The 26,377-nt window shown below is 44.1% G+C and overlaps 1 protein-coding gene across 6 annotated transcripts in view; it reads right to left on the reverse strand.

Annotated features, from left to right (window-relative positions):
- The window catches only part of LOC142151041 (uncharacterized), a 76,025-nt gene that overhangs the window by 38,162 nt on the left and 11,486 nt on the right, over window positions 1-26,377 (reverse strand). For 4 of the 6 annotated variants that reach the window (XM_075206305.1, XM_075206301.1, XM_075206300.1 and 1 more), the window contains exons 3-6: window positions 24,600-24,791; window positions 24,395-24,473; window positions 24,183-24,280; window positions 23,656-23,767 (exon numbers count right to left, since the gene is read on the reverse strand). In XM_075206305.1, coding sequence (XP_075062406.1) covers window positions 23,656-23,767; window positions 24,183-24,280; window positions 24,395-24,428 — 244 coding nt within the window. In that variant the 5' untranslated portion in view covers window positions 24,429-24,473; window positions 24,600-24,791. The remainder of the gene's footprint in view (window positions 1-23,655; window positions 23,768-24,182; window positions 24,281-24,394; window positions 24,474-24,599; window positions 24,792-26,377) is intronic. The other 2 variants (XM_075206304.1, XM_075206303.1) reach the window with 2 other exon arrangements.

Genomic DNA, 26,377 nt, shown 5'->3' on the forward strand with positions numbered 1-26,377 from the left:
TCGTAGTAGACAGGAATCAGCTGGAGCTGAATACACAAGGAAACACAGGAACACCTTCAGAGGCTCATGGGGAATGAGACTCCAAGATCAGGCAACCAGGTAATGATCACAGGTGGTTTAAATAGGGAGGGTTGCCTGATCATCCAATCAATTAAAAGTAACAGGTACTGAAGGTTTCATAAGGGCTGCACATGCGCAGACCCTCAGGATGGCGGACGGCCACGGTTCCTGAACACAGGAGAAATGGGACTCACAGTCCGGTGAGTGACACATGCCCTGCGTGGCCAATTGTGTGCCACCAGAATTGCGAGAACGCATTCTCATTTTAATTTTTTTTTAGCACCTGTTGGAGCATGGGAAACAGAGGAAACAGAAATACAAGTCTGAAGTGCCAACGTATTGTTGTATACCCCGCTTGAGGATCTCATGATTTCGAGCAGTAAAGAGGAACCTGAAAATTCAGTCGGGACGCCATAAAATCGATGTCTGGTGTCCCCCAGCGCTGCACCAGTAGGGCAAAGACCTCCTTGTGGAGAAACCATTTCCCAGGGGCGACCTGGTGACGTCTGAGAAAGTTAGCTTCCCAATTGTTCACCCCTGGGATGAAGATGGCTGAGATTATCGGAACATGACGTTCCTCCCCAGACATGACAGAGCCCTGAACTGAAACTGATGCTCCTGTACTGTAAAGCGGAGAAGACACTGGTGACCCTCCCATAGTGGCACATGTAAACAAGCATCCTTGATGTCTATGGAAGCCATGACCTCTCTCTATTCCATGCCAGCAAAAACTGTGTGCAGGGATTCCATTTGGAATTTGACCAGGCGTACCTGTTTGTTGAGGGTGTGCAAATTTAAGATGGGACGGAATGACCCACCCGGCTTGGGAATCAGGAAGAGGATGAAGAAAAACCCCTTGCCTCTTTCCTGCTGCGGGACAGGGACAATTACTTCAGACAAAATAAGCTTCCTGATGTTATGGCCAGCCAATGCATCATGAACTTGTAGAACTAGCAGAAGAGGCCTTCACCTATAGCAGCCGTCTTTCCTGTAGAGTCTGGTTATGCTCACAGGTACTTGGATGCCCCCTTACACTCAGTGTAGTACAAGTTTATGGTCACACAGCGGCATTCAGGAGTGGGAGGTAATACACGGAGTAGGGACAGGCCAGAGGTCTGACAGACCTAACAGAGCACAGTCGGAGACGTCCGGTGCAAGTAGGGCCACAGGCAATGGTTCAAGTCCAGGAACAGGCAGAAGGTCACGCCAACTAGCGATGGTTCAGAGTTCAGGTACAGGCAGAAGGTCAGGGCAACTAGCGATGGTTCAGAGTCCAAGTACAGGCAGAAGGTCATACATGACAAAGCAATCCAAAGGTATATATATACCCAAACAGTACAGGAGCAGGAAAGCAAAATGGTATCAGAACACTATAACCGGCAGTGAGGCTCAGTGCTCACTGCCTTAAATAGTACTGGGGGCCAATGAAAACACAGGTTGCCCAGCTGCCTCAATCAGCCAGGTGGCTGTTAATTACATTTGCCCAATCAGCCGTAGAGGGCTGATTTCATACAGTCCTGAGCGCACGTGCCCGGCTGTTTAACAGCCGGCCAGGCGTGGCGGCAGGGAGCAGCAAGCGTCCCGGGACGATGGAGCCGGAAGTGACGTCCTGGTCTTCATGGTGATGGCCGGGACGCCCGCAGAGGGAAGAGGTGAGCCGCGGTGGCCAGAACTAGAGTCACGGCTTGTGACACCTGATGGCATCCTAAAGTGCCTTGCGGCCTGCAAGTGAAGTAGTCGAGCCCCCACCACAGTATCCTGAAGTGGGATCCTGTCATGCCGCAGTCTTGTCCCCTGGCCTGGGGGTTCCATGTCTTGTCGAGCTTCGGTCTCTGTGGTGCGCTCCTCTTGGAGCAGAGGACTGTCTGCTAGATGGAGCTCCCTGACCTGTCCTGTATGAACGAAAGGACCGACACTAGGACTGCTTTTGTTTAGTGAGGCTGGCAGGTAGTGAGGTACACTTGCCTCCTGTAGCCACCTGAATAACCTGTTCTAATTCGGACCCAAACAACGTTATAGCATCAAAAGCTTCAAAGGTGCACTTAAAGTCCGCATTCACTGCCCAGGAACGTAACCATAAGGAATGGCTGGCAGCAATGATGAGGCCCTAGAACAAAGAGGTGACTGACACAGCATCCATAGATGCATGACCCACATAATCAGAGGCCTCCTGGATGTGTTCTGCTAATGAAGAAGTTCAGATCTAGGAACATTATCCTGGACACCATTAACCAACTGCTCTGGCCACAGCTGAATGGCTTTATTAATCCAGGCTGTGGACAAGTTGGGTCTAAACAAGTTCTCTGCCCTGACATAGGTCGAGCGGAGAATAATAACACATTTCCTGTCAGTTGGATCCTGCAGAGAGACTCTGCCTTGTGTAAGGATAGCTGAAGTCGTGGACAAACGTGCCACATTTTCAACATCTGAAACTGTTTATTTGGTTTCTGCCATGTCCAACAGCTGAGGTGAGGGGGGAAAACAAACAACCTGCTTCTTAGGTCTCCTAAAGAGAAAAAGGAACGAGATCCCCAAACTCAGATTCTGCAAAGCCTAATGAGTGTCTGACTCCTAGGATAAGGTTATCTACATTGTGTGTGGAGGAAGAATCCTCTGAATTAATTGCATCTTCCCAATCTGAGTCTAAAAACAACTCTGTTAAGATACTGTTACTATTAAGATAGCTAGCTGGCAGCCCAAGTTAACTGTCCAGGTCAACAGGTAATCTAGAAGCTAATTAGGTTAACATTTCCAGATAATGTGCAATGTGTCTCCACAGTACTATACTGGCTGATATAGCAGTGGGGAATATATTAATATGTATCAATATAAATGTTATTGTATCAAAATGTATATCTGACTTCGATCATGTAACGCTGCAGATACAATGTGTCAAATGTCTTAATTTTCACGCAAGGGTGAAGTCATTTTTTGATTAAAAAAGTGTATTTGCATAAAGGCACAAAAACCACACGATACACTACATTCAAGTGTACGCAGTACACAGTGAAACATAATCATTCATAAATTTTAGTACAATACAAGGCATAAAGTGCAAGATATGACATCCTACACTACACATCACGTATTGCACTAACCAAGCAAACTTAACAGACAACATATTCAAAAAGCAATGAATGTGAGGGTACGGTAGGTGAGAGAGGTAGGATGGGGAAGTCACAAGCCTGAAGCTTTATTGAGGACAGACACAAAAATAGGGAAGGGTGCATAAATTAAGGCAAGACATTCAACAAATCTTGAAACAGTGATGGGGGTATGGGTTGGAGGGGGTAAGGGAGGGGAGACACAAGTCCAAGGCTTTAATGAATGAACAAGCACATAGGGGGAGAAGGAGAAGAGGGGGACAGCAATCAAACATCTTCCTCAGGACTGTTAAGGGTGTTATAGTCTCTGAGCAGGCTGTGGATGAGCCTGCGACAGTCCTGAATGGACATCTTCTCTCGCTTAAAAGTGAGGTGATTCCTGGCAAGCCACATAGCGTCCTTAAAACAGTTCATAAAGCGCCAGGCCTCCTGGATTGCCCCAATAGTGTGGGTCCCAGGAAATAATCCATAAAACACCGAATGGTATGAAAGGCAAGTCCTGGGCACACTGTCAGGTTCATTTTCCAAGGCATCCAAAGTGCTTGTGCAGTGGGGCAATCCCAAAAAATATGCTGCACTGTTTCCCTTCTGGTGATACAAAAGGGGCAGGGAACATATCTGCACAGGTTCCGGGAGTGCATAAATGTCCTGAGAGGCAGACCCCCTGGATAGCCATTTATATAATGTCTTTGTGTCTATGATTTAGCTCTTAGAGGCCACATTCTCCCACACGTGTTTTGCTGTAGCAACAGGGAGTCCTGGAACAGACTACATAATGTCTTTTGCTCTGATGAGCTTGTGGACAGTTTTTGGCTTCCACAAGTCTGGTTTAAGTCCCTCCAGATGGTACTCCCTCATAAGTTGTCCAACACCCAGGTAAAACCAAGGTGTAGTACAGTTGTAAGGGAAGGAGCTGTCCCAATTGTCCCTACCAAGGGTCCTCCAAAGAGGTAGGAGGAAGAAGTGAGACATGGAGTTCCCAGCAAAGCAAATGTTCTATTCAATAAGTGTTCTGCATTTGCAGTTACAAACGAAGAAGTCTCGCATATCCGGGATCCCTTTCCCACCTTTGAGAGGCTCCTTGTACATAACCATCCGCTCCACTCTGTCCATTTTGGAACCCCAGATGAAGTGGAAGACTGTCCTCATGATGGTCTTGCAGACGGCAGCAAGAGGCGGCCAAGCTTGGGCCGTGTACTGCAGAAAGGGAAGGATCTCGTTGCGCAGCACCAGTGGTTTCCCTTCGATGGTAAGGTCTCTAAGGCTCCATAAGCCAATCGTTTGTCTGACTGTCGCCAGTCTCTCTTCCCAACACTTTAGGGACACGCCCTCTCCACCAATCAAAAATCCAAGAATTTTGATGAAGTCTGACTTGATTGTGAAGTGGAATTCAGTGGGGGATGACAGGTGCCATTGCGCGAAGAGCATCGCCTCTGACTTCCCGCAGTTGACCTGTTCCCCTGAAGCTCGGCCGAAGTTCTCGCAGGTCTGGATGAGTGCTGTCACCGAAAGCTGATCAGCGCAAAAGACTTGGCCTCTAGTCGGTCTGGACCCGGTGCGGTAATGCCTTCTCTCTCTGGATTTTGCATGATGCAAATTGCGAAGAGCTCTATACAACAAACAAAAAGAAGAGGTGAAAGAGGGCAGCCTTGTCTGACCCCAGACATGACGGAAATGGGGTCAGTCTTCCAGCCGTTCACCAACCGAGCTGTAAATGTCAAGGTACATCAGGTTAACATAAGAATAAATCATATCACCCAAACCAAATCTGCATAAAACCCTACACATAATATCATGAGAAACACGATCAAAGGCCTTCTCCTGATCAAGACTGACCAGGGCCACGTGTGCATGGCGATCTTTGATGTAATGGACCATGTCCCTCAGTAGCGCAAGGCTATCTGCAACCCTGCGGCCAGCAATGTCACAAGTCTGATCCGGATGAACAATCTTCCCAATGACAACCTTTAGCCTGTTGGCTAGTACCTTGGCGAGGATCTTGTAGTCCATGTTCAGGAGAGAAATGTGCCGCCAATTTTTTAGGTCACATCTGTCCTTCTTGCATTTATACAGGATCGTGATCAGTCCCTCTCTCAGAGTAGGCATCATTCTGCCTTCCATCACCATCTCCTCGTACAGCTCTAGCAAGTCCAGGCCAATGAGGTCCCACAGCGCTACATAGAGCTCTGCTGGGAGTCACTGTCCATGGTCCTACCCAGATTAATGAATCTAGCGGCAGAGTGCAGCTCCCTCAACGTCAGAGTGGCGTCCATGGCTTCGTTACCTGCAGGATCAATAGTGTTAGTATACCTGAGAGGAACGATTCAGAAGCATCAATGTCGATGGTCCTAGGGTTGTAGAGGTTGCTGTAGTAGTCTGTGACAACTCCCATAACGCCCTCTTTACCCTTTATGGGAATGCCGGTTTCGTCCCGCAGCTAAGTCAGGGGCGCATGGCCGGAGTGGAGTTTTCTGAAATAGAAAGAGTTACATTTCTCACCCTTTTCCAGGTTCACCACCTTGGAATGGAAGACGATGCGCCTGGACTCCTCTTCTTTTCAGACCCCCTTTGGCCTTCGCCAGATCATCCTTCACGTCCCAGACGCAAAGTTGGAGATCGAACAGGGACTGCAGCTGACGCTGCAGCCTCCTGAAGTTTCTCTTCCTCTCACACGCCTGTTGTGTTTCCTTAGCCTGAAAGAAACTGCGAATTTTGACCTTGACATATTCCCACCAGTTAGACATGCAATCAAAATACAATTTATAATTTTTCCAAGTGATGCAGGCATCCCTCAGCTCCTCCAGCACATCCTCCCTCTTCAGCAGAGCACATTTCAGTTTCCAGGAGCCTGGGCTAGGAGGAAAACCGTGGTCCAGAACCCCCTCGAAAAGAATGGCTCTATGGTCCAAGAAGAAGCATAGAACCATGACATGCCTGTTCTGCCTTGCTGCTCGCAAGGTAAACACAAAGTCAATTCCGGGAACGCACCCCCATGGATCTCACTGCATCCTGCAAGGATGTTAGAAACCCCTCAGCCAGTACAGCAAAACACGGAGTCTGCTCAGAACGTGGTGGGGACAGACTTGGCTGCAGACAAACAGAGGGACGGGAGATGTGCACTGGCTGGGGAGAACCCAGGAATAGAGTTACCGAGGCCGTAGAGTAGGAAATGCAGGAGGGAGTCCGGTGAGACATCGAGTGGATGGTGTCAAGACTGATATCACTCGTGGCCACTGGAATAAGGAACAGTTGATAAAGAAGTCCCCTGATACACAGCGACTTCTGTACTGTTGCTTGGCCGGAAAGGAACGGAACTTGCAGTGATAGGTGAAGATGATGAAACTGAACGTAGGCAGTAGCCAAGGGTAACTGCAACCCACAGTACCAATGACAGTCCGGAGATTTAGGGGTAACAGTTCTTAGGCAGTTGCCAAGGGTAACTACAATTATTGGCACATGGTGATATATGTAAACAGTCAATAGTACCTGTGGCAAGGTTGAGTTCGGAGCCAAAGGAAGATTGTTGAAATCTGAGTGCAGGGATGCTGCAGGGGCTGCGTCTCCGTATAAGGTTAGGATGAGCAGAGGAGCTGCCGATCACGCTGGAGCCGTGCCTGGGAGCACAACTTTACTGGGGTCCAGGAGATAACTGACTGGAACTGGTGATTGTATAATCGTCAGGAACAGAATCCGGTCTGGTACACGGGATATCACACAAGAGAAGAGTCAAAGCAGAGCCGAGTCGGTACACAGGGAAATCCAATGAAGAGTAGTCAGGAACGGAAATGGTCTGGTATACACTAAGCCGGCAGGAAACAACAGGAACAGGTAACACAAGGGAGCAGAACACTAAGGTAAATGCATTACCGGCAATCCTGCAGAGGATTATCCAGCTATTTAAGGAGAGCAGAACCAATAGGCTGCAGGTGATAACGAGGAAGCCAGGTGAGTGAGCTAGGAGAAACAGGCTGGCCAGGTGAGGCATAATAGAGAAATGACAGCATGAATTGAGGGCAGATTCTAACAGAACAGATCTAACTGACCCTATCTATTATCTATCTAATCTATCTAGCTAATCTATCTGCCTATCTGATCTACCGAAACTAATCTATCTAATCTAAGAACTAAACTAACTACCTATCTAAACACCCAGTGGCTATCTAAACTTACCTAACTACCTACCTATCCCTAACTATCCATCTAGTTACTCTGACATAGAGCCCGGCGAGTCATAACAAAGGATGCTTCGGCTACCATCTCCTGCAGCAACCTAGAAGAAACATCAAGTTTAGCAGTGCTGTTAGTACTAAGTCCAACTTCCTCTATAGGACAGTTAAAATCCCTGGCCATCACTACTGTCCTGGTGGTCGCAAGCTGGGCCTGCAGGGTCTGGAAAAGCTCCAAACGCTCATTCTTACTAGGGGATGCATACACACAGATTAGCCTGATAGGCTTACTTGCCCAAGAGCCATCTACGTTAAGCAATCTGCTGCAAACAAACTCCTGAACGGAATCCAGTGTGAAGAGGCTTCCCCTGATACGTATGGCGACCCCCGCAGACTAACAGTCACTCACCACAGACCAATAGGAGGGCCCATGACACCACTGCCTACCCAGGTGCATATAAGAGCTAGAGAAAAGTAAAGAACATTCCTGCAACATGTAAACATCACATTTCTGACTATCAAGAAAGGTAAACACAGACTGACATCTAATCTTATCCTTAACACTCATCACATTAATGGTAAAAAGAGAAAAAATTGACCATTAGTTGGGGGGAAAAAAGAAAGTTAACACAGACAGTACATCAGTTAACATCCTTGTAAGGTGGGACTTGGTCTGGCCTGCCCGTGTCTCCATGTTGAGATGGGAGCAGACCTCTCTTTTCCAGCTGATCGAAAAGGCAGATGTCGGGCAGCTGCAAGAATTCGTCCACATCCAACTCCTCCATTTTAGAATCCTGAGCTGCCAGCAGCTCCTCTACCATCTCTTCCAGGGCCTCCTCCTGTGGAAGGAGATCCTCTCGGAGCTTAACCCTGGCTTCTTGGAAGTTTCGGAGTCGGCAGCTGGGCTGTCAAGCTCTTTCCTCTTCCTCCTCAATTTGCTCTACTTTCCTGTAGCGGGCACAAGAGGGGTAAAATCTTCCAAGGAGAGGAAGGGAGCTGCAGCAGTGTTGGAGGGGGTTACTATTACTGCAGGAAGGAGAGGAGGGAGGGTTACAACAGGGGGAGGGGTGAAGGTGGGAAGTGGACAGGTGTGGTTTGGGGAGGGTAGGGGAGTTGTGACAGCAGCAAGGGAGGGAGATACTGTCTCAACAGGAGCCGGGAAGGAAGGAGTTGGAAGGGTGTGGGGAGAGAAGGTGTGGAAGGTTTCTTACCCACTCGTGACTGCATTAGGGGCTCCTGTTGCGCCCTCTGGGCTGACTTGAGCTGCAGAGCAGGAGTAGGTCCACTTTCCAGCAGGCTTTTCCCGGCAGCTGCAGCGTATGTTCTGGCCCTCTGGGGGCAGTCCCTGTAGATGTGGCTGGCCAGGCCGCAGAGGTTACAAGATGTCTTCCTTGGGCAATCCTTAGTCTCGTGCCCCACTACTTTGCAGTTCCTGCAGGCTGAATCTTTGCAGGCTCTCCACATGTGGTCACCTTCCCCGCGCTTCCTGCAGTTCCTCGGCTGATAAGCGTAGTGAAGAAGGCCGGCGCAGTCACCCAGGGCAAAGCTTTCTGGCAGGTTCTGGAGTCCGTCTGTTGCAGAATCGTTTTTCCTCAGCCTCACAATGATGGACCACTAAACTGTCTAGAAACCGTTGGCATCCAGGATCTTGCAGGGGTCCTTGACCACGGGGCAGAAGCGGTTCAGGAAGGTAGCGATGTCCTTGCCAGCAGTATCAGTATTCCTCATGGAGACCTTCACTCTTCTTTCCTCTCTCTGGATGGGACAGTTCCCCACAAATCGAGAAAATGGAGATTCCGGTCTTGCTGATTTCACCACCTCCCAGTATCTCTTGTAGATCGCTATGGAGGCGAAGGTGATGTATAAGATGACCTTGATGTACGTTTGAATACTGAGGGTTTCAGCCTTTGAGAAGCCTTGTTCAAGGACTATCTTCTTCCCAAAGGTCTCAGCCGTCAGATCTGGGACCTTTCCATCCACGTCCTTCAGCGTCAGGATGACGGTCTGCCTCATCCAGGGATCCAAGTTGGAAGTTCTCTGGGGGGCATCCTGGCTGGGCTTCCCTTGTCCATTACAGTGGAGGCAGAGGTTCCAGCTTCAGGGAGAGGTTTTGGTGCGGCGGTCTTTCCTCCCTTCTTCCTAGGAACAGGAGCAGGGGTGGAGGCAGGAGCTGCAACAGCTGAAGTCTTCAACGGATAAGATGGATCTGATACTAATCTTGATTGACACTGGCTTACTAAAGGCGCGGAGTCTAACGAACTCCCCGGTGTTCACAAAGAACCACCGCAAGGATTAGCTGCCGGGAGCAGCAGGTTGCGGTCCTCTGGTTCGCTTCAAGATGTAGTGTAGCGTAGGGAGGAGCAAGTAGAGAACGTAGACAGACGGCTGGGACTGGTACACAATGCAGCAACGCAGTACAGAATCCGCAGGCAAACTGAGTGTGGCGGATATCCAGGTTCGGTACTCAGGCTGGCGACAGAGGTGCAAGACAGAGGACGGTAGCAGCGTCAACAAGCTGGGTCAGGGGCACCAGATAACAATAGAGAATGGTCAGAAAGCCGGGTCGGTACACAGGGACAGGAGAATCAGAATAGTCACACAGGCAGCACTGGTACACAGGACTCAGACAGGAGCTGGAGAGCACAGAGATCCACGAAGAGAACAGGAGCCAGGAAGCACACAAGTTGCTCTGACACTCACTGAGTGTCAGAGCGAAGTTTAAGTAGCCGGGTAGGTTTGAATTCCCCGCCCAGAGTTTGCGGTCATGTGACCGCCGATACCCGGAAGCGCGGCTTCCGACATAGAGACGGGTGGCGTTGGAACGGAGGAGAGGAAAGTCCGTAACAAAGCCATCTTCCTGGCTCTACTTCCTGGGGCAGAAAGGCTTGGGAAAGCTGGTCTGGAGGGTGATCTTCTTCAAGGGGGGCGGAGTTATGCAGATTTCTTCAAGGGTGAAGAGTCATGTTATTCTCTGATATATTGTAACACTTTGTTAAGTGTATTAAACCAAATAGCGAATCCAGTCAAGCCATGTCATTGTATAATCAAGGTAACAGAGACAGTATGTCTAACAGTTAAATAATTTAAGTGTCCACTGATAGACCCTGCAATCCCCAGAACGCAATCACCACTGCTTTCGCGTCCTGGAAATCAGCTCTCATTAACTATTCTGCCTCCTGTGTGTGTACAGGACTATATGCATTCTGTCCCAATTGGTCTTTGGCTGTATTTAATGCAGGGAGGGCTTAACCTGTCAGTTATAGCGTTGTGTCTCTGCATTAGCTGACATACTTTCTATTCCTGTAGATACACTGTCTGGTTCTGTTTAATACCCGTTGTCGACCTTTTGACCTGTCTGTGACATTCCTACTCGCTTCTGACCCACGACCTCCGGCCTGTCCCTGGTTATTTGAGTGCTTTGTTGCTGGTTTCTCTGCCTCCTACCTCCATGCTATCGGTTACTGTACATAAGCTTTTACTATGCTGAGTTAAGCCCTGGGGCATCAGAGTACCTGTGAGTGCTCCTAACTCTATGGAAACTGGCAGCTGCTATAGGTGAAGACCTTTACTACCAGTTCTAAAAGCATATGTCAGTTTCTGGAAAGCCGCAACAGTAACCATTTAAATGAACCTCTGTGTAGGTTATAATCAATCTGTTTCATTCCTTATCAGTGTCGGTGTCAGATTTTATTCCTTAACTGTACAGATATCCAGTAATTTGCCTCTTGTCCCTAATGGGGTCCTGTGATGCTAACAGTGCCCCCCAACAATCTGAGGTTACAAGAGGTAACTAGATCCCAGTATTCTCCTGACGTGTTTTTAAAAGAAGGGAATCTCAGATAATTAGATGAAAAATAGAGTCAAGTTTATTAACTCTCGTGTACATGGACCAACAAGTCTAATTAGATCAGGAGGTAACGATAATACTTTGCACATGTTTTATAAGCAGTATTCTTGGCATCCTTAAGCAGAGAAGCATTGAGCTTGCAATTTACACTGATTAGATAACTATTAATTACATGCAAATCTACTTAAAGAATGTGCCTCCCTGACCACATGTCACCACAGTTTTGGAGATGTTAATTTTCTTATCAATGTTTTTTAAATAATCACTAGTACAAGACAGTACGGCCTTGCAGAAGCACATTCCAAGAAGCATGGAACATGAACATATTCATCTCTTGGAAAACCTAGTTAATAAAAAAACAGAATCATATAGGTACATTGTTGCTGATAGACTCCATACTGTAACCAGATTGCTTATTCACATTTCACTTCTCTCTTCCCCTGGGGATCGTGACAACCGTTTCAAAAAGATCACTCTTAAAACATTTATTGAATGCATCAAAGTCCATTTATTCATCGTTTGAACATGGTAACACACAACTAAAGTTGGGGACAGGATTATTAAAGTTAACGAGATCACATACATGGAAGACAAAGTGTTAATAGCAGAACATAGGAAGCCAGTATACATGGTTGGTAAATATAAACTCTATTACTCTAATTACTGTAGCACATAACTGCATGTAATATCCATATAAGCACTCTCATTTCATCTACGTAAGAATAAAAAGTATAGATACAAAATAAAATATAACTAAACCTAAAATGTATTCCATTACTCAATGTACAAACCAAAGTACACAATATATGAGGTATGTGAAAACATAGGCCAGTAATGTACTTTATCTTGAGTAGAAAGAGCGGAAACTGTAAGACTCAAACTATCCTATTGTCTGAGGTGTTACATATATATTAATTAAATCAGAACTGTCACCGACACATAATGTGCGGATGTATTCTTTGGTATGTAGCCGATCAATTCATGAAATACCTCAGTGATGTCACTAATTCCTAGTGAAGTGATTGGCTGTATCATGGATGTTGGTACAGCCCAACTGTCTCTATGTTTCTGTAATTCTTGGTAGAACCATCCCACATTTAGTACTTCACAGCTGTAGTAAAAGGTATCAGATCACCACACACAGCTGTGAGATATATGTGTGTCTGTGATGTAACACACAGCTGAGTGACATGGTGATTAAAACTGTTAAAGGCGATCATTAAATTTTCTCTATTGAATGCTTTTTATAATGTTGAAATTGTCCTCCTGATCATGCATGATGTGTTTGTTTTGGTGCATCTAGTCTTGTACCTTTCTTAATCTGTACATTGCCAAAGAGTCTCCATCCACGTCAGATCTCTGGAGAAACCACATAGGGCCAACAACTCCTTAATCTAACATGACCAATAACATATATGGGGATCTCCCCAGGAAATCCTACTTGTTACATGAATATGGGGGGTTTGGAGCATGTAAATGTTTTATAACAAGATCCACAGCCATTCATTTCCTGTGTCCCCTGACATCTTAACACCATTTAATCTGTCCAACATGTGAATGAAAGGAGCAGTCAAGATGTCAATTAAAGAAATGTCCTTAACCTCCTGAATCAAGTCCAAAGAGAAGGTGAGATTCTTACTAAGGTACAATACATCCGGCTGATGAAAGGACAGGAGGAATCTATCTACAGTAACACGTTTATCAGGAGAACCAAACCATAGAATTGCTGGATCCACTGGGACAAATTTACCAAAGGGAAAAATGCAGCCACACAAAACATATTATTTTATACAATAAAGCCCATTTATTGGGATAGCACATACATTGTTGCACCCCATTCCATTTTTTGGAATTGTCTCGATCAAACTACGCAATCTTTTGTGAGCTAGGACATAAATGACTTGCCTTCTATTTTAAAACTACAGTCTTGATTAAAGATAACTTTGCAGTATGCTGCATTGTACCCATTCCTAAACTGCACTATATCTCCTGTAATGCTGTATGTACTATGCTGCATTGTACCCATTCCTACACTGCATTATATCTCCTGCAATGCTATATGCACTATGCTGCGTTGTACCTATTCCTACACTGCACTATATATCCTGCAATGCTGTATGCACTATGCTGCATTGTACCCATTCCTACACTGCACTATATCTCCAGCAATGCTGTATGCACTATGCTGCATTGTACCCATTCTTACACTGCAATATATCTCCTGCAATGCTGTATAATTGTGGGACGGGGCATACGATATAGTATTCTTATTGTAGATTTGTAAGGCACCAGAGTGCTCCGTATTGCCGTACAGTAGGGAAAACAGGACATACATAAAACAGGAACATACAAGGTAGACAAAATAAATGCCTCTAAAAAAAGAGATGGGTTTTCAAAGAGCGTCTAAAGATTTGAAAGCTGTGGGAAAGTCTGATTGAGTGTGGTAGGGAATTCCATAAGTGGGGAGCAGCACGGGAGAAGTCTTGTAGGCAGCAGTAAGAGGTGGTTACCAGAGATTAGACAAGGTGCAGGTCAGAGGTAGATCTAAGAGGGCGGGAGGGGGAGTATTTTGATATGAGATTTGAGATGTATGCAGGGGTGGTTTTGTTGAGGGCTTTGTAGGTAAGGGTGAGTAATCTGAATTTGATTCTGGAGGACACGAGGAGCCAGTGTAGGGATTTGCACAGTGGTGCAGCAGATGTGAAGCGGTGAGAGAGGAAGATCAGTCTTGCTGCAGCATTTATTATTATCATATTTATATAGCATTAATCATAATATGCTGTACAGAGGATAGGAGCCATTCACATCTGTCCCTGCGTAGATTCTCTTCTTTTAAATGTTTATTTGTACCCCAGAGGGCCGAGGTCATTGTGAGTGATGGGATTCACCTTCATTTATACTGTTTCTCTTGCTGAGGGACCCCTACAGTGCAAAAAAATAAATCATTCTTAGATAAAAAAAAATTAAAATATAAATCTACATATTAGGACACGTTCAAGAGTCGGGTTCTCTTCTGATTATTCATTAATGGTGCATCTGGACGTACACAGTTTTAAAAACAAGATGGTCTTAGAAGAGAGAGGGGTGAAATAGAAGAACTGAAAATCACCATTAACATTTATATAATGTATTTTTAATTTGCGCTGCAGCGCCAGGAGTGTAATACCTGGCGCCACAGCATTGAATTAGTTAAACCCTGGCGCTGAGTGTGTAAATGTTTATTTAAATATTTTAAGTGAAATGTGTATATGTGTGTAGGCGTGCAGCACCGAAAGGGTTACCTCCCGATGGTGGGTGCTGGGAGTGTGTAAATGTATATTGTTTAAATGTATAAAATGAATATGTTTGATGTACAGGCGCCGCAGCGCCGGTAGATAACTGGTGTGCAACGCTGAAAGGATTAACTCAGCGCCGGTAGTTTAAAAATTTGTAAAATGTACTTAAAGCTTAAAAGTGTTTTTAAAATGTATATTTAATAATAAAAATGCACTTATCCTCCCTGGTGATCCAGCGGGAGCTGCTGTGGAGTCTTCACCCCCCCGGCAGCCAGTTTTCAGCGGATAGCGGAGGGGTTTATAACACAGCCTCCTGGATTCAAATGAATCCAGTAGAGGCAGCGCCTCCTGGTGGCCCCAGCAGCCTGAGCCGCATATTGGAGCTCAGAGATACATGTCAGGTAGGTAACTTCTGTTGGCGGGTGGGAATATTATAGACTGTTTTTCAAGTTTGAGTTGGCGAGTGGACATCCAAGATGAAATGGAAGAAAGACAGTCAGTAACGAGGGCCAACACTGATGATGAGATCAAGAGAGGATAGATATATTTGGGATCAGCGGCATAGAGAGGATACTGAGATCCAAAGGAGCTTATTTGTTTTCCAAGAGAGGTGGTGTAGATAGAGAACAGCAGAGGACCTAGCACTGAGGCTTGTGGTACTCTATCTGATGAAGGAAGCAAAGCAGAAGTGGATCCAGAGAAATTAAAGATGAAAGAGCAATTAGATAGGTAGCCTAAGAACCAGGATAAGACAGTGTCTTGAAGAACTGGCGATTGTAGAGTTTGTATAAGAAGAGAGTGGTCAACAGTGTCATATGCAGCAGAGAGATCCAGGACAATTAGAGAAGAGTAATGGCCTTTAGTTTTCGCAGTGATCACATCATTTATGGGATACAATGTGGATATTGTAAACAGGAATATGGTGTTTTAAATGGTTAAGTGGAATTTGTGTTTTATGAGTTATTATGGTCACCGTGATTTGTCAAAATAGCCCCGGTGTGATATACATAATATCTATGCTGTAGTGTGATGTACTTTTAAGAATATATGGAGGTTCTGATATGTATGCACATAATACAAAAACAATGGTATTATGTATTATGCATTTCTAATATAGTGAGGATTTTGTGTTGATTCTGTATGGATTGTATATAGGATTAGCAGTGCATTTACATATTGGAAAATATGTATAATATGAGTTTAATGTTATCTGGGACACATGTATACATATATCCACACACAAACAAGATTTTACACATATACGAGATACAGAAAGAAATTAATACTGTAGTGATCATAGAGGAATTACAGTTATAACGATCAACCTATAACATATTTCGGGGGAATAAGGCCTAATCTTAACTGCAGTGTAAATATGGTATATCAAAGGAATCCATTGATAAATTGAGCTACTAAAGTGTAAAATGTGAAGTCAGAGGGTCTGTTGGATCTTTATTCGGTTGCTCTGCACATCCCGATGTTCCGATGTTAGAAGATAAGTGTCACCTGTGTCAGCTTCAAAGACCTCATAGGACGAGCTACATAATGGCATAGGTTGGAGATTTGACACCTGAATAGACTTTCAGGAATCGCTCAACATTTTGTCTGGCACAAGGAGACCATGTGATGACTTGCTATATTTTATACAGAAAAGATAATTTTATTTTCAGATATGCCACTTAACATCAATAAAAGTAGTGATCAACCACATATTCCTCAATAGCATGATGAAGGGCAGCTCATATGTCAAATTAAGAATTCTGCCACACAGATAAGTTGAGGAAATTAGTATAAGCTCAACCGATACCCTGTACCTAGGTCTGTATATAAAGTCATAGGGGATTTATTAATAATAAAATTGGGTCTGTGTGACGCTACACAGAAAAGTTAGGTCACATAATAGAATTGGGCAGTAAATCAGGCAACAATCAAATGGTGATTGTAAAAAGTGTCACAGACCACAACCCCAGGGGGTGGGGTAAGGTGTAAAGGTGTCTTTAACAAGCTGAGACCAGTTACAAGAAACTGTCAGTCTTTTGGGATATCAATCATTATTGCTAAACTGTCCATCTTCAAGTCAATTTCCCTTGGCTCAGAACATACCACTTACCTGTAAGTTATACTATGAATTTAATCCCTTTATTTTAAACTGTTTTGCTTGTGTCAATTGTTTATTATTATTTTATTAACCCATAAGCATTGTACTTTTTGTATATTAAATCTAAAAATGTAATAGTGATGTCCTTATTGCTCTAAATGAATTTTACCGCCTGTCTAGAAGAGATTGCTTGACCATCCTAAACCTTTCACTGCAGAGGTGTGAATCGTGAATACATTGGTATACCTAGCCGAGTGTGTGCCTGCATGTACATTTGTGTCACAGAGCTTTGAGGGGCTAAGTGTTAACCTTTTGATTGCTGGTGTGTTCCTTGCTACACTGTGGGTAACAAAGAGTGCTCATTGTGTGCCAGTGTGAAACAGTATATTGGGGTTCTATTGTCCTTATTCAATAGGTGGTGGCAAACCTGAAGTGTGTGGGGGTGTGAGATCACTGTTGTGGGGGCGATTCAGCAGGTCTATAACCTGTGTGATAGGTAAAGAAAAAGAGACTGAATGTTAGAATCGTGGGTAACCTCATACAGTAAACACTTCCAAGCCACAAGTGCGCATAGTGCGGTTTGTGACAGGTGATATATTGTTTGACGGTGTGAATATGGGATAAGATATTAAATCAGGGGGTAGCCAGAGGGGGATATTCCTGACAAATACTTGTTGTATTAGAACAATATGGACAAAAGGCAATGAACGGTCTTAGATGCAAAGTAGTTGTTTATTCGGTACAGGTTACAGCGTGATTGTCATAAAGGTGTCAGAATCAGCTGGCATTTTATAAGGTACAGAGTCTATTTTTAGCATACATATCTTTTATACCCAAAGTGACAATCATATTTCTGAACAAATGAAGAATCTTATTAATTACGTACAATGTAAATATTATATAGAGAACCCTGTGAGAACTGGATATTAATATAGTGTAAAGGACTGGAGAAAGTTTGGCTTATGAAAGATAAAAGTGTGTGGTTATGTAAGAAACCCATCTAGGAAAAGGATATAAAGATAGCGTGTGCACAGTGACGCAGGAAGTACACGTTATTCTCCTATTTTAATTCTTCCTAATTCTTAAAGATACAATATCTTAGTTATTCTATTCTGGTAGGTTATATTTATAACAAATGTAAAAAAATACCTCTGATAAGGTATTTTATGTACTTAGACAACACAAAGTTTTGTACTACCCCCTTTGATTGTTTAATAAAAACACTAAATAAATAAAATTATATATATATATATATATATATATATATATATAATATCTAATATATAAAAGCCTAGTGGCGTGTGTTAGTGTGTGTGTGTGGAAAAAACTACCGGGTGACAGAGTGCTCAAGCTGCAGCGCCACCTGCTGGGCGGAGTTATATACTACACTGACCTACTAAATTCTTAGCATTATCTAATATATAAAAGCCTAGCGGCGTGTGTTAGTGTGTGTGTGTGTGTGTAAAAAACTATTTTCTCAGAAAGGGCTCATCCAATTGACCTGAAATTTGGTATACTGACATTATTTGACAAAAAAATTATAATAGTGAAGTCAGTTAACTTCCATCATCCCCCCTTCCCCCCGTGGGAGGGGTAGTAAAGGCTAAATTTACGAGTTGAGGGCTCAAACTCATTTTCGTGAGGTAATTTTACCACATGAACACACATGCGTAGTATACTTAACACAGTGAAGAAACCTGATGAAAGCACCATATGCAGCCTGTGTTTGGTCATGGACAATTGTATGTCGCATTTTCACGAGTACGGAGAAGCAGTGATGTGAAGGTGCAGGTTATGAATACTGCTCTTCAAGGAAGACTGATTGAGCACAGCGATAAGGTGTTTAGCAGAAAAGTTGTGTATCAAGAGGTTTTAGAACAGTAAGACGATGGAGATGAAGGATGTGGCGATGAAGATGAAGGATGAGGTGATGGAGAAAAAGGATGAGGCGGTGACATGTGGAAAAAAACACTTTAAAAAAGGGCGCTTGCGTCGGGAAGTAACGCTCTTCCCCTGAGGAGGCCTGGGCTAGGCCCAAATGCATGACAAGAACCTTTTTAACACCTTAAGTAGCTTGATTTGACTAGAATGCATGAGTATCATGCACGGGTTAACTTGTATATATAATATATATATACACATACACACACAGTATATACACATTAATGCAATCAAACTTGTTTCATATCCAATACCTTTTGCCCTGTGTGAATTTTTTGATGTTCAACAAAAGATGATTTCTGTGTAAAACATTTCCCGCACTCAGAACATGAAAACCGTGTCTCACCTGTGTGAGTTCTCTGATGTGCAACAAGACTTGAGTTATGTGTAAAACATTTCCCACACTCAGAACATGTAAATGGTTTCTCACCTGTGTGAATTCTCTGATGTCTAACAAGAGATAATTTACATGTAAAACATTTCCCGCACTCAGAACATGTAAATGGTTTCTCACCTGTGTGAGTTCTCTGATGTTCACCAAGATATGACTCTTGTGTAAAACATTTCCCGCACTCAGAACATGTAAATGGTTTCTCACCTGTGTGAATTCTCTGATGTGCAACAAGAGATGATTTACATGTAAAACTTTTCCTGCACTCAGAACATGCAAATGGATTCTCACCTGTGTGAGTTCTCTGATGTCTAACAAGAGATGATTTACATGTAAAACATTTCCAGCACTCAACACATGTAAATGGATTCTCACCTGTGTGAGTTCTCTGATGTTCAGCAAGATATGACTTATGTGTAAAACATTTCCCGCACTCAGAACATGTAAATGGTTTCTCACCTGTGTGAATTCTCTGATGTGCAACAAGAGATGATTTACATGTAAAACTTTTCCTGCACTCAGAACACGTAAATGGATTCTCACCTGTGTGAGTTCTCTGATGTCTAACAAGAGATGATTTACATGTAAAACATTTCCCACACTCAGAACATAGAAATATTTTATCATCTGTATGAGCTGTACTATGTGTAACAGTATCTATATTATCAAGAGAATATTCCTCATGATTAGATCGATCAGATGATTTATCTGCTCTGTGAAGTATTGGATGTATATTTAGGGTAGTGTGGTTTCCTCCTGGAGAATCTTGTGTGATGTTGTTATCTTCTGTTTCAAAATCTGTAGATAAAATTAATTTTCCATCTGAGATATTCCTGTGTTTGCATCCATCTGCTGGAAATAAAATAAATGTATGGGTATAGACATTGCATTTTACATTGTTTAACATATTAACATATTATACCCCAAATTATAGTAACATACACTATATGGACAAAAGTATTTGGCCACACCTTTTAATTATTTAATCAAGATGTTTCAATCAGACCCGTTGCCAGAGGTGTATAAAATCAGCACCTAGCCATGCAGTGCCACAAGGCGCTCATTCGGCTTCCACACCTGAAGACCGAAACGCTCACCTGTTCCCCATTGAAGCATACTTCAGATGCTGGCGTCCTGGCTTTGGTTCTGCGCATGCGCAGACCCGAAGCCTTTATGTCCTCTGCACGTTTTCCATTGGTTCTCAGTTCTGGCTCCAAACTTGAAAAGGCACTTCCTCTTTCTCCACAGGGCCTGTTGATCAAGTTACCTGCCTGATTAGACTTAGTCTTGTCTCCTGTATGTTAACCTTGCATCCTCAGTGCCTCCTTGTCCTCGTTACCCTGCTGGCTGGATTGTCCACGATGCACCTGTCTCCGCTGTGCTGCTGTACTACGGGCTATACCGCTCAAGCTGCACCTGTCTCTGTTACCTTGCTGGCTGGACTGTTCATGCTGCATCTGTTTTCGCTGTGCTGCTGTACTACGGGCTATACCGCTCAAGCTGTACCTACCTCTGTTACCTTGCGGGCTGGTCTATTCACGCTGCATCTGTCTCCACTGTGCTACTATACTATGGGCCCAACCGCCTAAGCTGCACTTGTCTCCGTGACCCCGCTGGCTGGACTGTTCACGCTGCACCTATCTTTTGTGCCACTACACTACAGGCTTTACTGCTCAAGCCCCACTAGCCTCCATTAACCCACTAGTTGAATTGTTAACCCCGCATCTGTCTTCACTCCGCTACTTGACTGAAGAGCTTATGCTCCACCTGTATACATCAGTCTCCCCTGGCCCTCTGGCCAGAGAGTTGTCATTCCATCCACTTTCATTGTGTCTCTTCATAACATCTTATTATTTACTCCCCTAGGGTCTCGCCTGACACTCCTGGAAGGGGCAGCGACCTGCGGGCGGACGCCGCTAAGTCCAAATCACCTTGCGGTGGTCACTGGTGAATACCATTAGTCCGTTAGACTCCGCGCCCTGCTGGGAGTAGCGCCAAGTTGTGCAGATCCAAGAATCCAGTGTACCAAACCGTGACATGCATTCTCCATTTGCAAACATTTGTGATACAAAATGAGCTGTTCTGAAGAGCTCAGTGACTTCAAGCGTGGTACTGTGAAAGGATGCCACCTTTGCAATAAGATGGTTCGTGAAATTTCATCCCTGCTGGATATTCTACGGTCAACTGTAAGTGATATTATTAGAAAATGGAAATGCTTAGGAACAACAGCAACTCCACGAAGGGGAAAACCACATAAAATCACACAGCGGGGTCAATGACTGCTAAGGCGCATGGTGCTTAAAAGTTGCCCACACTCTGCTGATTCCAAAGCTGAAGAGTTTTGAACTTTCACTGGCATTAATCTAAGCACAAAAACTGTGCAGCGGGAGCTTAATGGAATCGGATTCCATGGCCGAGCAGCTGCATGCAAGCCTCACATAACCAAGACCAATGCCAAGCGTTGCATGGAGTGGTTTAAAGCACACTGACACTGGATTGTAGAGCAGTGTAAAGGTATTCTGTGGAGCGACGAATCACACTTCTCTGTATGGCAGTCACATGGGCGAGTCTGGGTTTGGCGGATACCGGGAGAACGTTACCTGCCTGACTGCATTATGCCGGCTGTGAAGTTTGTTGGAGGAGGGATAATGGTGTGGGCCGTTTTTCAGGGTTTGGGCTAGGCCCCTTATCTCCAGTGAAGGGCAAACTTAATGGTTCAGCATAAAAAGTCATTTTAGACAATGCCCTTTTCTAATCAAACATGACTGTGCCCTAGTGCACAAAGAAAGGACTAAAAATATGTGATTTGATGAGTTCGGTGTGTAAGAACTTGACTGGCCCGCACAGAGCCCTGACCTCAACCCCATCGAAAACCTTTGGGATGAACTGGAATGGAGATTGCGAGCCAGGCCTTCTCGTCCAACATCAGTGCCTGACCTCATAAATGATTTACAAAATGAATGGGCACAAATTCCCACAGAAACATTCCAACATATTGTGAAAAGCCTTCCAAGAAGAGTGGAAGCGGTTATCACTGAAAAAGGGGGGCCAACTCCATGTTAAAGTATATGTATTTGAATACAATGTCATTACAGTCCCTGTTGGTGTAATGGTTAAGCGTCCGAATACTTTTGCCCATATCATGTATGTTACTATGAGTAGGTTGAAATGTCCAGCTGTTTAAGTTCAATTTGCAAACTACAAACACTTCATTATAATTATACAACTGTATTACCAAGCACATTGCATAAGCCCAGCCACAGTGACACGCAAATTGCATCCAGCTTGGACAATTCCAGCCAAATGCGGACACGGGTAAGTAACATTTCCTAATCATACACATTGCCCAGCCAGCATCCTAGAAGAGGAAGACTTATTAGCCAGGAAGACTCATTAGCCAGTGACATTGTCCAATCAGACACTGCCCTCACAGACAAACACTGGAGCCTCAAAAGTAGAGTAGACATGGGTGAAATTAGCAGTGAGTACAGAATATGGGTTTACACTACTCTTAGGTCTCACATCCATGCACAGAACAAAGGAAAGTATCAGGATAGATTAGGAGAATGGAGTAGGGCAGAGATGGGCAACAGCACAAAGTAAAGTATAAGGGCAAAGCACTGTACAGGGTCAGATCAGCAGAATAAAGAGCAATTGTATAGAGCATACAAGCACGTAGACTGGAGGGGAGATATTGTGCAATCACAGCTGTGTGCAGGCAGGTGGAGTTTGTGTGAAGTGTACTTTGTGATGGGGTGTATATGATCTTAGAGGGGGGAAAATAATCTTATATTCTACATTAGTATTACACTGATAATATACAGCTGAGGATCAAATATTCATGGCAATGTCACATGTGGTAATACAGAGAGCTGGTGTGACTGGATCACTATTAAAAAAACTTTTGGTAAAAATGTATTTAAAGCAAATAGCGCAGGGCACTTATTTATGTAATTGCACGTGCACTTATTTTTTGATATTGTGAGATAGGAAATCGTTATTTCTGAGACCATTTGTCTCTTGTTTAACCTTGCTATAGGATATGCCTATTTCCGATGTATATATCTGATACAATAAGCCTGTGTTTACCAAGACTTTGGTGTATTGTGATGTGGGGAAGTAGCTTGTTTTGTTTTTTGTTTTTTTGTTGTTCTGTGGGAATGGGTATTCGGCGACTGTCTGAAGTACTCGTGCCAGTCAGACCTTTTGACTTGCTAGTGGGTCTCCTGCTTCTGAAATAAGATCCAGGAAATCACAACAAGGGTTTTAAGAATTTCATAGCCAAGTATAAATATTAGTGGCTTTGCAATCTATGTTTGTGTAAATAGAGTATATCCTGATGCTAAAAATAGCATGTGTCTGAAAGGTATAAATGCACTGACTTGTACACTGAAATGTATCATTCTAATGTTCCATCTGACCTGACCACTGATACCTTAAATCAGTGGGACCGTCCCTGTCAGGACACTTGAGCAATAAACATCACTCTGCTTCAAAGACCTCTGGTCAGATGTCTGGGCTGGTAGCACACAATGATATGATGTGAGGAGGAGACTGGTCAGATGTCTGGGCTGGTAGCACACAATGATATGATGTGAGGAGGAGACTGGTCAGATGTCTGGGCTGGTAGCACACAATGATGTGATGTGAGGAAGAGAACAAGAGTCTAATAGGGGCTGATGGCTCTGGACGCTCCTACTGGACAGATACATTTTCCTCATTAGTTTGTACTGACAGAGGAGAGTGTAGAATAAATGATTGTTTATTACTCACCTGTGCTGATATCTGTAGGGATTTCCTCCTCCTTACACTGCGGATCACCCCTCACATACGTCTCTTCCTCTCTTTCTGTCGTTTCTACTTTAATATCAGTAAAGACGTCACCCTAAATAACCAACAAAACAATAACAATATCACCATCACCTTAATGTATTTATATGGCGCCACAGAACCTGCAGCACCACACAATCAACAAAAAATAAACCCAAAAAAATACAGAAAAGTAAGGGACAAAAGAAACAATATAATCAGTAAAAATCAATGCAAGAGACAATAGAGAAAGCAACTACATAAGAAGACAACTAGAACAAAGGAAGCTATACAAAAGGATAGGAGGTAGAGAGAGCCAAACTTGTGAGAGTTACATTAAGAGGATTATGGTAATAAAATATATCATATCTAATAATATCTGATCTAATCATTTGAGATGAAACAGAAGAACATCATTGTATAAGACCCAACACAGTTTTTTTACAGAAAATTCACTTTTGTATTTGGCGAGACCCTAAAATGTCGTCTACCTGATAGTCCTGCGGAATACTGTGATTTTCCTGTTTACAATCCTGTGAATAAAGAGGACGGGGACATCTCTCTGGGGTATTTCTGTTACCGGATCCATCTGTAGGAAACAGATAGTGACTAAATACATTGTATATATGTGATTCTCAGATGAGTATCTATGTGGCCCTCAAAACTATTCTCTCGTCTACAATAACAGAAATTCTCCTCTTACCCAGTGATGTGAGGATCCGATGATTCTCCATCATTACTTCCTCGTACAGACCCTTGTGCCCTCCTAAATACTTCCACTCCTGCACAGAGAAATACACAGTGACATCCTGAGACCTTATAGGAATCTGACTTATAGGAAATGACACAGTCACCACCCAGACACATCCCCTGGTGTTACTGTATAATGCCCCATTCCCAGCAGTCACCTCTCCAGTCACCAGCTGAATGATCTTGTTGGTCAGTTCCAGGATCTTCTGGTCATTGTTTCTCCTATGTATCAGTGAGTGAGGTTCAGGCACCGTGATGGGGATCTGGGTCCTGCTCAATCCTCCTGACACACAGGGGCGGCTCCTGGGTGTCACACGCTCACCAGATCTCTTGATCACTACTGTGTAATCCTGTGTATTGAGAGAGACATTAATAAAAAGGTAAATGAAACCACACGTATTTGGAATTTGTTTAGGGGTTTATAGTGCAAAATACTGTTTACAATAATGGTCTATTTTACAAATGTAACCCCTATAACATATGTAATGGTTTCCCGTTGTGAACTAACAGTGCTGCTCCTATAGCCCCTCCTCCATGATGATCTCAATCCCCTAATTGTAAAACTTACATCTAAAAATACAACAAAAGCTGCAGATCCCAAAGTCTCATGAATATATTAGTGATAGAAAAACAACATAGTGCTGGGATATATGTACAATGTACTTCATTCATAAACTGTATGACTGATGTACATATCATCTAACCAATCAGCTTGGCTCTTCCCACACTGACCAATCCTAGCGAAATCCCTCTGTTTGGTTAGAATGATTGGCTCTAAGCCGGTCATTTACGAGGCGGCTCCTCTGAGGAGCCGTCCTTTTGGCGTCCATGTGGTTTTTTCATTTTAACCCTTTGGATCACAAGTACCCCAGATCTAAATGAGAAATAAAGTGAAAAAGAGGGGTTTGTGGGGTTTTATTTGTAATAAAGCTCATTTTCAATGGTGTCTATTTTCTAGTGTGTTTTTCCAGGTGCAATACTGGTCCCAGTAGACACTGCATACCAGGGAATGCTGGTGCTTGTAGTTCTACAAGTGACAGCATGCTCTGGCAGCCATTACGATGCTGACACTTGTATATCAACAAGCACCAGTATAAACATTTTACATTGTAGGTATGACAGTGCTGGCTGGGACTTGTAGTTCATCAGCAAAAACACAAATGTTTAACCATTCCATTACACCACACCCACAACCAGGAGTTTGGGAAGAGCCCTAATGGTGACACATACCATAGTGTTATAGCCAGGGCCGGATTAACCCTAGGGCTAACTGGGCTATAGCCCAGGGGCCTCGGGCATCCAGGGGGCCCTTCAAAGTCCTCAGCAGCATTGATCGGTCAGGGGCGCCCCCGGCCTGATCAATGCTACTAAACACAGTTTATGAACTCTCGCGAGTTCTCCTCAGTAAGCAGATTACTGAGCGCCGCGGAAGGAGGACTGCACTGACAGGTAAGCGCTTGGGGGGGCCTCACGTGGGGTGGCAGGCGGCTCACATTGGGGGCCTTGCGGGGGAATGGAGGGCCCCTTAGCCCAGGGGCCTCCATTCTCTTAATCCGCCCCTGCTTATAGCCTATAGTGCTGTTAGCGGTTCTTGCAGTGGAGTACCGCCTTCCCCCCAAATTGCCACTGCCAGCTATGAGCGCTAGAGCAGGTAGCAATTGGGGGGGGGCATCCTGCTTTTTTATTTTCCAAAATGTAAAATAACGATATTAAAATGCTGGTCATTACAATCAACTCGATGACTAGCGCCTCACTACTGCATGATAAGCTTAAATTATGCGTTTTCCGTGCATCTTCCTCCAGCATCTGTATTTTTTACATAGTATGCAGTCACAGCGATCTTAAGACACATTTTCCGTCTGCATTTTGGTGGCAAGATGCGTCAAATTCTACACGAGGCCCTGTGTGACCTCTGTTCATGAGCCTTAGAGCCCTG

The sequence above is a fragment of the Mixophyes fleayi genome, chromosome 4 (assembly GCF_038048845.1).
Source record: "Mixophyes fleayi isolate aMixFle1 chromosome 4, aMixFle1.hap1, whole genome shotgun sequence".
NCBI lineage: Eukaryota > Metazoa > Chordata > Amphibia > Anura > Limnodynastidae > Mixophyes > Mixophyes fleayi.